At 40.6% G+C, this 15,435-nt stretch overlaps 3 protein-coding genes across 3 annotated transcripts in view; 1 reads left to right on the forward strand and 2 right to left on the reverse strand.

Moving 5' to 3' along the window:
* Positions 1-5,023, reverse strand: part of Asb3 (ankyrin repeat and SOCS box containing 3) — a 65,829-nt gene extending 60,806 nt beyond the window's left edge. Inside the window, exon 1 of the mRNA XM_055628747.1 lies at positions 4,888-5,023. The gene's annotated coding sequence lies outside the window, so the exon portion shown is untranslated. The remainder of the gene's footprint in view (positions 1-4,887) is intronic.
* A 77-nt stretch (positions 5,024-5,100) lies between these two features.
* The window catches only part of Erlec1 (endoplasmic reticulum lectin 1), a 34,888-nt gene continuing 24,553 nt past the window's right edge, over positions 5,101-15,435 (forward strand). The window contains exons 1-6 of the mRNA XM_055629070.1: positions 5,101-5,422; positions 11,020-11,124; positions 12,355-12,435; positions 13,130-13,207; positions 13,328-13,391; positions 14,021-14,055. Of these exons, the coding sequence (XP_055485045.1) occupies positions 5,261-5,422; positions 11,020-11,124; positions 12,355-12,435; positions 13,130-13,207; positions 13,328-13,391; positions 14,021-14,055 (525 nt within the window). The 5' untranslated portion in view covers positions 5,101-5,260. The remainder of the gene's footprint in view (positions 5,423-11,019; positions 11,125-12,354; positions 12,436-13,129; positions 13,208-13,327; positions 13,392-14,020; positions 14,056-15,435) is intronic.
* LOC129692580 (40S ribosomal protein S29-like) lies at positions 15,162-15,332 on the reverse strand. Its single transcript, XM_055629073.1, has one exon. It carries the CDS (start codon positions 15,330-15,332, stop codon positions 15,162-15,164), a length of 171 nt encoding a protein of 56 aa, XP_055485048.1.

Raw genomic sequence — 15,435 nt, forward strand, 5'->3', positions numbered from 1 at the left:
CACACACACACACACACACACACACACACACACACACACACACACACCAATCAAGAAATGTACCAAAGGCTTGTCTTCAGGCCAGTCTGGTGGGCATTTTCTCAACTGAGGTTTCCCTTTTCTAAAAGGTCTGTAATTTACATCAAGTAGCTATAAAACTAGCTAGAACAAACTGGCTCCACCTTTCCCTATAACCCCACTCTGTGCTGTTACATACAGTAGTCACTTACCATCTTAGACAGCCTCTTTTTTGTTTCTTTTGTTTTGTTTTTCAAGACAGGGTTTCTCTGTGAGTCTTGGCTGCCCTGGACTTTTCTTTATAGACCAGGCTAGACTCAAACTTACAGAGATCAACTTGTCTCGGCCTCTCCAAGTGCTGGGATTACAGGTGTGCACCACCACACCCAGCCTTACAACTGCCCCTTAACAGCATCTCACTCAGTTAACTGTTCAATGAGTGGTCCTTTGACCTCTACACGTACACCATAGCATGGACCCATACCCACCCCACATACACATATATGCATATAATAATAGTAATAATAATAATATAATTTTACAAGAGAAATTGTTAATGCACATATAAATTAAAACTATTTCTGATCAAACCCTTCCTCCATTGCTATGCTTACCAACTTGTGTAGGTACATTACTCAAATTAACTACTTCCTTTACGTGGCATTTCCCCCATGTGTCTCAATCCAAATTTCACCCTCCTTAAGATTTCACTGGATTAAGGCCCACCCTAATTCAGTTTGACCTCATCTTCAGTTGAATTACAGCTATAAATATCCTTTTTCCAAATAGCTCATACTTGGGTTATGAGGATTAGGAGATGTCTACATATTTTGGATGTTATGCATCAGCCCCCAACATCCCCAACAAACACTTTTCCACACAGCAACCATAATGGTCTTCCTAAAAGTACATCAGGCCTTGTCACTGCCCTGCCTACAAGGTTGTATCCAACTGACCTCTTCCTGCTTCTCCAATTTCACCTCTTGGCACAATCTTCTCACATACCAGCTATACTGGCCTCTCTGTCCTTCAAATGTGCCACACTCATTCCTGCCTCAGGCTTCTGCCTGGACATTTTTGTGTAACTCTCTTCTTTTCACCATTCAAGTCAAATCAGAGCTACTTCCTCACAGGAAACTACGTGCTTAAGAAAGAGACCACATATGGAAAAACAAAAAATCCAGAGTAGCTAAAACAATCCTATAAAAAAAAAAAAAAAACTTCTGGAGGTATCTCCATTCCTAATTTCAAGGTATACTACAAAGCAATAGTAATAAAAACTACATGGTACTGGCATAGAAATAGACTGGTTGATCAATGGAACTGAAGACCCAGAAGATATAAATACACATACTTACAGACACTTGACTTTTGACAAAACTATACAATGTAAAAAAAGTCAGCAACTTCAACAAATGTTGCTGGTATAACTGGATGTCTACATGTAGAAAAATGCAAATATCTATACTTATGTCCCTGCACAAAACTCAAATTCAAGTGGATCAAAGACCTGGTGGATCAATACCAGATACACTAAATCTATTAAAAGAGAAAGTGGAAAAGAGCCTTGAACTCATTGGCACAGGAGATAATTTCCTGAACAGAACACCAACAGCTCAAGCTCTAAGATCAACAATTAATAAATGGGATCTCACGTAACTGAAAAGGTTCTGTAAGGCAAAGGACACTGTCGACAGAACGAAACAACAGTCTACAGACTAGGGAAAGATCTTCACTAATCCTACATCCGACAATGGGCTAATACGCAAAATATATACTGAACTTAAGAATTCAAACACCAATAAACAAAATAACCCAATTTAAAAATGGGACACAGGACTAAACAGAGAATTCTCAACAGAGGAATACTGAATGGTCGAGAAACAAATAAATGTGCAGTTTCCTTAGTCATCAGGGAAATGCACAACAAAACAACTCTGAGATTCCGTATCACACTGGTCAGAATGGCTCAGATCAAAATTTCAAGTGACAGCACATATGGAGAAAGGGGAACTCTCCTCCATTGCTGGTGGGGGTGTAAACTTGTACAACCACTTTGGAAATCAAGCTGGTGCTTTCTCAGAAAATTGGGGATAGCTTTACCTCAAGACCCAGCTATACCATTCCTGGGAACCAAGACACTCCACTATTGAGTAAGGACATTTGCTCAGCTACATTCATAGCAGCTTTATTTGTAATAGCCAGAAACTGAAAACAACTTACATGTCCCTCAACCAAAAACTAGGTAAAGAAACTGTGACACAAGTTTACACAATGGAATACTACTCAGCTATTAAAAACAAAGAAATCATGAAATTTGCAGGTAAATAGATGTAACTAGAAAAGATCATACTGAGTGAGGTAACCCAGACCCAGAAAGATACACATGGTACTTACTTATAAGGGAATTTAGCCAATAATACAAGATAAGCACACCACGAGGCACAGACTCAGAAAAGATAAATAACAAAGAGGATCCAAGGGAAGATGCATAAATCTCACTTAGAAGGGAAGACAGAATAGACAGAGGTACTGGCTAAAGAGAGGGAACAAGGTAGGAGAGGGGGCACAGAGAGTTAAGAGGGTGGAGAGCACACCCAGGAAATGAGAGGACAGAAGGCCAGTAGAGAAGAGAGAAACTGTGGGTGAGGGCATTTCTGTGGCAAGATGGAGACCTTAGTCTGACTAAGGCCGACCTTAGTCAGGGTAGGCGTCTAGTAGAATATGAGGAAGATTCAAGCAGAGATTCCTAGTTGTCAAGGCCATAGAGACTTAATAGGACACCCTCTAAGTAGACTAGTCTCCTAGTAGAGAAAGAGGAACACCAACCCACTCACAACATCTTCGACCCCAAATTTATCCTGCTATAGTAAGATGTGAAGATCTGATAGAACACAGATTGAGGAAAAGCTCAACCAATGCCTGGCCCAACCAAAGACCCACCCTATGTGAGAGTGCCAACCCCTGACACTATGAACGATATTCTCTCTAAGCCTGCAGACAGGAGCCTCTGAGAGGCTCTACCGAGCATCACCTCAAAACAGATGCTGAGACTCAAAGCCAAACTTTGGCAATGTGTAGGGAGTCTTGTGGAAAAGTGAGAAGAAAGAGAAAAGGACCTGGAGGTGATAGGATCTCCACAAGAAGACCAACAGAGCCAACTAACTAGGGCCCAGAGTTGCTTGCTGAGCTGGAAGCATCAACCAAGGACCATGCAGGAACGGGACCTAGTTCCCCTACAAAGATGTGGCAGATGGTCAGCTTAGGCTTCACGTGGGTTCTCTAGTAAAAGTGGGAACTGTATCACACAGGGACTCACCTACTAGCTTTTCGCTCACTTCCCCCTGATGGGACTGCCTTGCCAGGCCACAGGAATTGAGGACAAGCTCAGTCCTGATGCAACTTGAGCTATGGTGGGTGGGAAAGGGAGCTCCCCTTTTCTGAGGAATAGGTGGGGCTTGGGTGGAGGGAACGGATGCTGGGAGGGAGTGAGGGATGGGGGCTACAACCAAGAAGTAAACTGAATTTGAAAAATTAATTAATTAAAAAACATGTTAAGTCTTCACCTTAAAAGAATATCTGTAGAGATGAAAAATAGACTACTCTTTTTGCTTTGGTTCAAATTTGGGTAGGGGACGTGACAGCCAGCCCTAAGCTAATGGCACTGTGTTTTTCGCCCACCAGAAAGGAACTGCTCTATCCCAGTGCTCAGACTTGGGTAATAATTTTCACAGTCCCTGTGTGACTAAAGACACAATATGGAGCTAGGCATCCCTTAAAGGCCATTGACTTTTTGCTCTGTAATGTCTGGGAGATCTTAATGGCTTGCACATGAGGCAAAACTGGGATAATGGGCTGTAAGGTATTAACAGCTGCTTTGCTTCTGTAAAACTCTATCGCTGTGGGAAAGGGATAAAATGGTCTCTTTTTTTTTAACTATTTAACAGAAAAGAAACTGAGGGAAGCGAAACAATTTTTTTTTTTTTTCAGATGTGGATTCCACGGATAGTTGTAATTCACACCTTTCTGGTGTCCACCTTAAAACCTCACCTTAATTCTCCTTCCCAGTGGCATGCTGTATTGGCTCCAAGGCTACCATCCTTCTACTAGCAGTAAGAATCAATTCATTTAATCTAAATTTGAATTGCTTCTAAGTCTCTGATTTCTCCCAGTGAATTTGAACATCACAACATGGGAAAGGTGGATAGAGCAGTCTTTACCAAGTGTTCTATGGCATACACTGTATACGTTATTACATTGGAGATGAAACAAACGCGAACTTTTTTTTTTTTTTCAAGAAGGGGTGAAAAACCAAAACTTTCTATTTGCACTCTGCTATGACTTGGTTCACACCTTCACAATCAGCTGGCTCTGGCCTTGACGTAAAAAAAACAAAAGCAAAACAAACAACAACAACAACAAAAAAAAAAAAACCCACAACTTACCAGATTCCTAAGCAAAATAACAACGGCCCGACATTCAAATCAAGGGAGGAAAAAGCCCCTGGTGAGGTGAAAATGCCGCCCCAAGAATTCCCATCCACGCCAACATCGAAGGACCACGTTTACCATACTATGGGATGGCAGGTGTCACTCGAGTGTCCCCAGATACACAGCAGCGTTAGTGGGGAGCTGAGAACCGGCGGCAGTCGCCAGCAGAAGAAACTAAGAGAAGCTCCGGCGGGAAGACGGAGAGTGGAACTAGCAGGAAGAGTGGAGCTCAGTCGGAACTGTAACTTCTTCCCCTCTGCGGGGCTCCGTTCTGCACCGACTCTCCCCGCGCCGGCCGCCGCCTACCCCCAGTCCCACCCTCCACTCCCACCCCCAAGAGTCCCACGCGGCTGGACGGCGCGACCGGGCCGGTACTCACCTCTCCGGGCCACTTCGCCCACGGGCCGACTCCCAGACCCGCTCAACCGGCGTCACGTCCCAGGCCTCCGCGCCTGAGTCCAACCGCTAGAACGCCAGCAGCATCAACGCGACCCAAGCGCAGGCTTCCGTAGCCAGGCGGCCCCGCGACCCCGGATGTTGATGGGCTGCCTGCTCCGGAAGCGGTGGCCCGAGGCCCTGGTGGGGGCGGAGGCGGCGTTGCCCAGCTCTCCGGAAGGAGACGTGGCGGCGGTTGGGTCTTCAATACCTAGGACGCTTTGTAGTCCCGCCGCCGCCTCCTTCTCCTCCTCCTCCACCTGTTCTCCTCGGGTAGAGGAGGTTGTGACGGCGGCCGGAGGACGCGGCGACGGAGGATGGAGGAAGGAGGCGGCGGCTTGCGGAGCCTTGTCCCGGGAGGGCCGCTCTTGCTGGTCCTGTACGGTCTCCTAGAGGCGTCCGGCGGGGGCCGAGCGCTGCCCCAGCTCAGCGACGACATCCCCTTCCGAGTCAATTGGCCCGGCACCGAGTTCTCTCTGGTCAGTGCCCTCGCGAATCGCAGCCTTCTCCCCTCCTCCCGGCACGAAGCATTTTGTCCAGCCCTCGGTTCCCCTAGCTTTTCCTTCAGTAACCTGTTCTTCAGGAGTTTTATCTTCCCTAAGTGTCTTGGTTCGTTCGACCGTTGATTCATTCAGTACACTGTGCGGACGTGCGCTCCATACTAACCAGGAAAGCCCGCGATTACTTTCTCTCCCTCCTTCAAAGCCTACTGCGCCAGACCTGGTTTTCCAACAGTCACACGGTGTAGGAAGTCTTAAAATTACGACCACATCACCCTACCCCCACACAGCTGTCCAGCCGACACGAGCCTTATCTCTCTCCGTTCTTCCTTTTCAACACACACTTAAAAACGACTTAGGCAGTTTCTGGGAATCGGTTTTCCTTCTAAGGCATCTTCTGAGTCTGTCTGGCTAGGAAGACGTTAGTGAACTTGCTTGAGGAATGCGACCTGCCATGCACAGTACATTAGACGCTTTCATGTAACACCACTGTTGTTTAAGCTTCTAGAACCTAAGAATTTTTAAAGGATTTTATGGTCTTTAATTGTGTGCACTGTGTGAAAGAGCCCGTGGTTGTGAGCCGCCCTACGTGAGTGTTGGGAGCTGTAAGAGGAATATGCGTTCTTAATTGCTGCACCATCTCTCCAGCCCTAGAATTTGAGATTTTTATGTATAATCAGATAAATTCTGTTAGGAGAATGTAATGCTGAAAATTCTTTCCATGTACAGCTACTGTAGACCAATTTATTTTAAGAGGTGATCTTTAAAAAAAAAAAAAAGTGATTTTGAGGGCTGAAAAGGTAATGTAACAGTTATCTTCCACGGGATAGAAGTTTGATTCCCAACACCCACATCTGATGGCTCATAATAGCAAGTCACCCCAGCTCTAGGGGATCCAGTGCTGTCAGGCATCTGCCCACTGCACTCCTATGTGTAACTGTGCACCCACACACATAATTAAAGAGAAAAATAAAAACCTTTTTAAAGGTACCATATACTCATTTACTTCAGATTGACATCCTAGGAGAAATAAAGGGGTTTTGTTTTGTTTTTTAATTGTATTCCAAATTATATGCCATTATTCAAGTTGGGGCAATTTTACTATATTTTTCACTTACTACTCTATTGAGACATTAATAGGTATTACCATGATGCCAAAACAGTGTGTACCAAATTGGACATCAGGACTATTACTCAGTGACAAACACATACACGAGACTTTTAGTTTGACAGTGGATTTAGGTAAATGTTTCTCTGGAAAGTCATTTCGTATTCGTGATCTACTGATGTTTTAATTTTATTTTTATTGGTCTCCAGTGTTAAAACACATATACAAAATTTTACAGGACCGAGAAGAGGGCAACAATCTGAGAAGGACATACTCAAAGACTTGGAAGTTTTGTTTAGTCTGAATTATTTTGAGAAAAATCTAAATGCTTCCTGTAAATTGGGAAAAGAGCCATATGCTTGTGCAAAAATAAGCATTTAATAGTTGGTCTTTTAGCCCGGTGCAATGGTACACGCCTATAGTTCCAGCACAAGAGGCAAAGACAGGCGGAAATCTGTGAGTTCAAGACCAGTCTGGTCTACGAGTGCAGGACAGCTAAGGCTACACAGAGAAACCCTGTCTGGAGAGAGAGAGAAAAAAAGTTAATCTTTTGAAATTTACAAATACTTCTTTTGTCTTAACACTTCCCTTCCATGCTTTCTTTAATTGAAATAACTGCCTTGCTCACATAGTAGCTGGTTACTTTTTGTGGGCCAGTTGGTTATGCATTTGTAAGTAACTCAGCAGCTGTGTGAACTAGGATAAAATTGTGAGTGAACCATACAAAATTGGCAGACACTGAAATAAATAGCTCCTTTTTTTTTTTCTTTCCTTAAGCCTCCTGTTGTAGTTGTTTGTCTTGCTGTTGATAAGTTCTCACTCACCTCTATCTTGAGGATATCTGTCTACCTTGGCCTCCCAAGACCTGGGATTACAGATTATAGAAATGCACTATCAAACCTTTCTAGTAATTTATACTCTCAAAATATATGTAAAGATGATTTAAAGTATACCTTGTGACCCTAGTAACTCATTGATCCAGCACAATTTTCACCATCGCTTCTTCTTTATTGAAAACTAGCGGAGATGTGGTTTACACCTTTATTCCCAGCACTTAAGAGGCAGAGGCAGGCAGATCTCTGAGTTCAAGATCAACCTGATCTACAAAATGACCAGGATCTGGGACAGCCAGGGCTACACAGAGAAACCCTATCTGGAGTAGAAAAAAAAAAAAAAAAGTAGATTTCCATAAATTAATGAAAAATCTTAGCATCAAGAATCTTCTTCCAAGGGAGAAAACAGGGAACAGGACAGGAGCCTACCAAAGAAGGACTCTGAAAGAGTCTACCCTGCAGAATATCAAAGCAGAAACTCGTAGCCAAACTTTGGGCAGAGTGCAGGGATTCTTACAAAAGAAGGAGGAGATAGAAAGACCTGGAAGGAACAGGAGCTCCACGAGGAGAGAAAAAAAAAAAAAAAAAAAAAAATCTGGGCACAGGAATCTTTTCAGAGACTGATACTCCAACCAAGGACCATTCATGATTCAGGGGAATAACCTGGAACGCCTGCACAGATGTAGCCCATGGCAGCTCAGTGTCTAAGTGGGTTCCCTAGTAATGGGAACAGGGACTGTCTCTGACATGAACTCAGTGGCCTACTCTTTGATCACCTCCCCCTGAGGGGGGGTGCAACCTTACCAGGCCACCGAGGAAGACAATGCAGCCGCTCCTGATGAGACCTGGTAGACTAGGATCAGAACAAAGGGGAGGAGGACATCCCCTATCAGTGGACTGGGGGAAGGGCATGGGTGGTAAGAGGGAGGGACGGTGGGGTTGGGAGGGATGAGGGAGGGGGCTACAGTTGGGATACAAAGTGAATATACTAATTAATAAAAATAAATAAATTTAAAAAAAAAAGAATCTTCCATAGCCAGGCACAGTGCCTCACACCTGTAGTCCCAGCACTTGGGGAGGCAGAGGCAGGTGGATCTCTGTGAGTTCAAGGCCAGCCTGATCTACAAAGAGCCTAGGACAGCCAAGGCTACACAGAGAAACTCTTATCTTGAACAGTCAAAAAGAACCACAACAAAATCTACCAAGGTAATGCTAAGAAGCCTAAACCCATGTTCTCAAACAGGTGCATGGCTTTAATCTAGCACTTGGAATTAGTCCAGCAGGAAGATCTCTGAATTTGAGGCTGGGCCAACCAGGGCTATACAGTAAGACCCTACCTCAAAAAGAAATATAAATAAATTAATGGTCTTTTAGTAAGCTAAAAGAAAATAAAAAGTCTTCAAAGCAGGATATGGTGACATGCTTCTCTAACCCCAACACTTCCTAGGTAGAGACAAAAGGATCAGAAGTTCAAGTTCATTGTCTGTATCGCAGCTTTGAAGCTAGGTTGAGTTACATGAGAACCTGGCTCCAGAAAGTAAATAAAAGTTGACCCCATGGCTCTTAATTTGTTAAAACAGTAATAAGTACACATCTGCGGAGCTGGCCTGCTTGGCATCTCTGAGCTCTGCTCCATCTAGGTAGATTAACATTGAACATGTTAAGGTCTAACCTCAAAGTCTTTTCTGTAAAAATGAGTATAATGTTTCATTTGAGGGGAATTAATTAATAAATACAAAGTAGTTTAAAGAAGATAATTGGTTCTACATGTTCATATCTGCAGGTACTGTATCTGTGGTTTTACCCAGCCTAGCATCAACATTCTCAGGAGAAGGGCTGGTAGCGTATTCCTATAATCCCAACACTCAGGAGTCCGAGGCAGGACAATTGCTGTGAGTTAAAAGCCATCCTTGCCTCCATAGTGATTTCAGTCAAGACCAACCAGCATCTAGCAAAACCTTGTCAACAGTTTGGAAGACAAAGACAGGAAGATCTCAGTTCAAGGCCAACTACAACTAGTATACACAGCAAGTTCCAGGACACCAAGGACTACATAGACCCTGTTCAAGAGAGACAGAAAATAAAGGAAAAAGCCTTGTCAATACCAAGGGTGGGGAGGTTGTTGTTGTTTCTTTGTTTGTATTTTGGGTTTTGTGGGTGGCTCATTTGTTTTGTCAATACAAAAGTTGGAGGGAAACAATTGGGTAAATGGAATGTATGCAGATGTTTTCTTCTTATTCCCTAAATAGAGGGGGGAAAAAGGAAAACAGTCTAAGTTGTATTTAAACATATTGCATTAGTATTGTAAATTATCTAGATATGATTTAAAATATAAGAGAGGCTACTGCATAGGTTACATGTAAATCAGTGCCATTTCTGTAAGGGATTTGGGTATTTATATTTGGATGTGGAGGGCAAGAACTCTGAAATTTATTCCCTAGGCTTCTAAGAGCTGATACTGCCTTCCATTGTCATAGGACAACGTTGCCCTGATTGTCATTTACATTTAAGATTACATTGGTTCCAAGTTTAATTGCAATAAAGTTTTGTTGTTAAGATGAGAAAAGAACAGGCATTTAACAGTAAAAGCCAAAGCAAGGGTTTTGCACCAAAGAAAAGAGACTTGAATTATCATGAAGTATGTATCAGAGAGCAAAAATTGCTTTTTTAGTAAAATGTTATCCATCACATTAATTGAAGTGCTTGCTTAAAATATGATTTATATAAGCAATATGCATTTATTTTTATGGTATAGAAAACTTAGATAGTTTTGTTGACATATGACAGGAATGAATTATAGCTATTATGCTGGTCAACTACATGTTTGTATAGCTTTGTTAATAGTCATGCCTGTTTGTTTACATATTGTCAGTATACTTTGTTGCTAGGGTGACAAAACTTATAACATGCAATAATACCGTAAAGCCTAAAACATTTACTGTCTGGCCCTTTACAGTAAAATATGCTGATTCTTGATATATACTCAGAAAAAGTGTATCAGCACAGAAGGTCCCAAGATAACTATTCTTTTTAAAGGAATTTATTTATGAATTTATATATTGCCCAAATGTGAAAACTGCGTTACATTATGTCTTAATGTTCCATCCAACCAAACTCATAATACATTTGTAAAGTCCTGAGGATTGTCAGATAGAGATCGTGATCGCTGACGGAAGTTATAGGCATTCAGTGATGGTGTTTTTGTGACCATTCTTAATCTCTTAAGCTAGGAGTATAGCTCAGTGACATATACGTAGAGTCCATTTCTAGCACCGCCAAAAAGTGGACCAGGGTAGCCTCTAACTTTAGCAGAGCCACCTGCCTCCGCCTCCTGAGTGCTGGGCTTAAAGGTGTGTGCCACAGTGCACAGCCTCATATGCATATTAATCAGCATCTTAAACCTATTACATTATTAGGTTTTTTTACATCCCAAACTTTATTATACTTTTTCTTTTAGATTGAACAACAGGATACAGTTTGTTATTTTCACTTTATCATTTAAAAAAGTGTTCACTATTTTGCCTTCCTCTGAAAATATGCTTTAAAAATCTTCAGTTGAAATGATAAAGCACTTGAGGAATCTTTGTTCTAACTAGCACTGAATGTATTCAGTGTATTTTTTATTCTGTTTCTAGCCTACAACTGGAGTTTTGTATAAAGAAGATAATTACATCATCATGACAACTGCACATAAAGAAAAGTACAAATGTATACTTCCTCTTGTAACAAGTGGGGATGAGGTAAGTTTTTGTACACACATTGCTCTCACCAAAGATGTATTTTACAGCCTTACAATCATATACCTTAAAGTTACATAACAATATTCTCAACAACCTTGCAGCATAAAAGTGTTAATCCCTTATTACTGTAATCTTTGATTTGGGAAATCATTTTGGAAAAATTAACAACCAGCCAGGTGTAGTGGTTCACACCTGTAATCTCAACACTAAGGCTGAGGCAGAAGGATTTTTCATGAGTTTAGCCCCAGTCTAGGCTACATTATGAAACTTTGTCTGAAATTACAAAAGCAGGAGTGGGTGGAGGGGTTAGTTATCAATGTTTTGAATAAGAAGCTAACTCTGTGCTTGTTTTCCTTTATAGACGTGGTGGTTTTAAATTACAATATAGTTTTTCAATGTAAACATAGTATTTTCATAAAGATTTCTTATAATAAATAATTCTCTGGGTAGCTTATGCTTTCTCACTGCATAGTGCATGCCCTTTTTAGTGTCCTCCTAAAATGCCCTAACTGCCTCTTATCCATCCTTCAAGGCAATGACTTCTTTCAAGATGAAACAGGAGAGGCAGCATGGTAAAATGGAAAAGACACCAGCCTAGGAGCCAGGAGGCTGAGGTATAGGCTACAGTTAGCTGTGGATCCCTGAACAAATTTGAAACTAAATTTCTCCATTAAGTGAATTTATTAAGGCAATTTACATTTTCATGGTCTGTAAAGTAGAAATATAACTCAGTGCTTTTCTTAAGTTTTGTTCATATTTGAAATCTGTCCAAGGCAGCTTCTCCATGCTATTTTAAACCCTCTTAAAACAAAATCCAAACATGTAGCCACCTATGTGGTTCAGATATGAAGTATAAAAATATGTAGGAAACTGAAAAACACCTTTTCACAGTAGAACCATTCTAAGACTTTCATAGCTAGAATTTGGGGGATATAGGTAATTAAAAATTCTGAAATAAGTTTACAAGGATTGTTCAGAAAACTGATACGCAAAACCCTTTTTAAAAAGAGAACAAATGCTATGGAAGGTTATTCCATGGCTTCATACGTTACATTTCAGTTCATTTGAAAGAAGTATCATCCCTTAGGATCTTGTTAAAGGTGTTGACTCTTTTTCTCTTTTATTTCCAAGCATTTGTGATTTAACCAATGAATTAATACCCAAACAGCAGAGTTGGGTAAAGTTGTAGAAAAATGGTATGTTAAACTCCAGTTTTTTTTTTTTTTCTAGGAAGAAGACAAGGATTATAAAGGCCCCAATCCAAGAGAGCTTTTGGAGCCACTATTTAAGCAGAGCAGTTGTTCCTACAGGGTGCGTACTCTGTGTGCGTTTGAGAGTGAGTCACCAGCAGCCAAGAGCTCCTTAAAGTGGCTTTTCTTCTTCCTTTATTATACTATGTCACATTTTAAGTTTGGTTCAGATCTTATTGCTTAATAATAAGTTGTTCATTAAAATTATATATATATAGTTTTTGTTTTTCAAGACAGAGTTTCTCTGTATAGCCTTGGCAGTCCTGAACTTGCTTTATAGGCCAGGCTGGCCTCAAACTCACAAAGATCTTCCTGCCTCTGCTTTCCCAAGTGCTGGGATTACAGGTGTGCACCACCACACCAGGCTTTAAATTCTTACATATGCAACAAATAGTACACTAATATCAAAGTATCAGTTATTAAACTAGTTTGAATATTTTTCAATTTAAAGGAAAGCTTTGTTGCCTGATAGAATTATAAAATGCTAATTGCTGTTTTTAAGGTATGTAGAAAATTAGCCAGATACTTACAGACCAAAGTATATTCCAGCTCTGTTTCTATCACATAATGTCTACACAGAGCCAGTTAGTAGAAACCACACATACTTCAGAAGTTTTGCCATTTTATGTGTCATAATTATAACTTCATAAAAGTTAATTCCAGATTTGAAGAAGAATCTTTTACTTGAATTTCAAATAAAATTCAACTGAATTATATGGCTTTTGTGTATTTAAAAACATATCTGTCTTTCTTAGATTGAATCTTACTGGACTTATGAAGTATGTCATGGGAAACATATTCGACAGTACCACGAGGAAAAAGAAACTGGACAAGTATGTTTTTCTTAAAATATTAAACATAAAATCAGAAATTTCATAATAATATTGATAGTTTTTAAGTTGTAGCTAAAGAAATATGTTTGTAACGTATTTACTGTATTTTTTTTAATGTAGAAAGTAAATATTCATGAATACTACCTTGGGAATATGTTGGCTAAGAGTCTTCAGTCTGAAAAAGGTTAGTCTCTATACAGTGATGATAGTACTACTGGGTTTTGGTTTAACATTTAAGTTCAAAGTGAAATTTAAGTCCAAACATGGTGATATATGATTTTAATTCTAGCATTTGGAAGCAGTAGGATCAGAACTTCAATGCCATTCTCTTTATATAGCAAGGCCACATGCTTAAGCAACATGAAACTGACACAAAAAAAGAAAGAAGAAATGTTTTTGGATATTACATGATCTTCTTTTTTAAACTTTATTATTACAGTTTTATTTAACATATGTGCCACTGCATGCATGAAGGAGTCAGAGGAAAACGTGTGGCAGTCAGTTCTCATTACCATGTCATTCCCAGGAGTCAAACTCCTCAGGTCTTTCATAGAAAACCACTTTGGGAACACTAACTTTAAAGCAGAGGGGCAGGCCTAAGGAGAGGGTGTTTAAACACCCAGCACATATGAGGTCCTGGCTCCACTACCCAGCAACTCTCACCCCAAAAAGCCAGTAAACAAAAGCTTGTCATGTTTTTGTCTTCTTTAGAAGTAAGTTTAAAGTGCCAAAGCTAATTTAAACGTTATTTTTATTGTATAGATGTGATTGTTTATGCTGTGTGTTTATCTTGTTCTTGCATTGCTTCCACAGAACAAGAAGCAGAAGAAAAAGAAAAGTCAAATGAGGCAAGTGATATATTATTTTTTTACACAGCATTGTTGGGTCTGACCTTAGTGACAAAAGCTAGATGCATGTTCTTTGTATGCCACAGAAAGTGGGTCAAATAAAATTCAAATATTTCTTTCCATAGAATGTGTTTTCTATGGAAAGATGCATCACTAGCTGGGCATAGTGGCTCACACCTTTAATTCCAGCACTTAGGAGGCAGAGGCAGGAAAATTTCATGACCCTGCTCTACATACCCAGTTCCAGGCCATCCTGGGCATAAGTGAGATCTGTCTCAAAAAAAATGAATAAATTATGTTATAATCCTTCTATTTACTTTTTAAATAATACCTACAAAAGCTGTCAGCTGAGACTGCTGATACATGACTGTCATCCTGAAGACTGAGGCAGGAGGGTCACAAGTTCAAGAACTTCATGGGCTTTTACAATGCAGAAGGAGAGAACCAGCTCCTGGAGAGTGGACCTCTGACTTCCACACACACAAAGAGCTACATGTGCACATACGTGCAAATACAGAAATATGATGTCAAAGAAATTAAAACAAGGAAGAGTGAAGCTATAGCCCAGTAGTAGAACACTGTCTAGCATGTGGCAATCTAAGCTTAATCTCCACTACTAAAAGAAAAATAATATGAATTATGTGTCTGTGACGAACGCTAAAATACCAGTCCATCACTTCAGTGCATAGGAATGTTGCTTTCTATGTAGCATTGGAAACAGTGGTAATAAGAGCACTTTTGTTTGTTTGTTTGTTATTCATCTTCTATGAATGTAACAGATAAACTGCATATGTAAATAGCAAGCTACACATGCTTTAAAAATAGAGGCTGAGAACAGGAACTGTCTTTTATCTCTGTGCAGAACAAAGCTACCATACATATGCGTATTGTAGGTATTTCATTTGTGTCTATCAGATGATGGTTCACAGTAGTATTGTGCAAAAGAAGCAGTTCATGTCATTCAAAGAATACTGCTGCTTCTTCCTTTTCTTCCTTCTTTCATCTTTTTTTTTTTTAAGGTCTTCACCTTTTTATTCTTTATGTACAAAGACTAGCGTGATCAATTTCACTGGGTAGACAGTCTTGAATAATCCATTCAAGGTCGCTTAGTCTAACTTAATGAAGCCTGTGTCCTTAGCGTACTGACAGAAACCCTGTTGGTACCTGTTCAGCCCATATTTCCAGATCAGACTGTGGCAGTTAGAGCAGACATGGCAGGAGCGAGGACCCTGGCCAAACTTCTGAGGATAACTCCAGTAGAGCTGCTGGTGACCCATCTTGCCTTTAGACAGCCAAGGAGGAAAAAGGCTTTTCTTCCTTTCTTTTTCTCTTCCTTCCTTCCTTCCTTCCTTCCTTCCTTCCTTCCTTCCTTCCTTCCTT

This window comes from Psammomys obesus, unplaced genomic scaffold, assembly GCF_907164565.1.
Source record: "Psammomys obesus unplaced genomic scaffold, mPsaObe1.curated_primary_1811, whole genome shotgun sequence".
Classification (NCBI taxonomy): domain Eukaryota; kingdom Metazoa; phylum Chordata; class Mammalia; order Rodentia; family Muridae; genus Psammomys; species Psammomys obesus.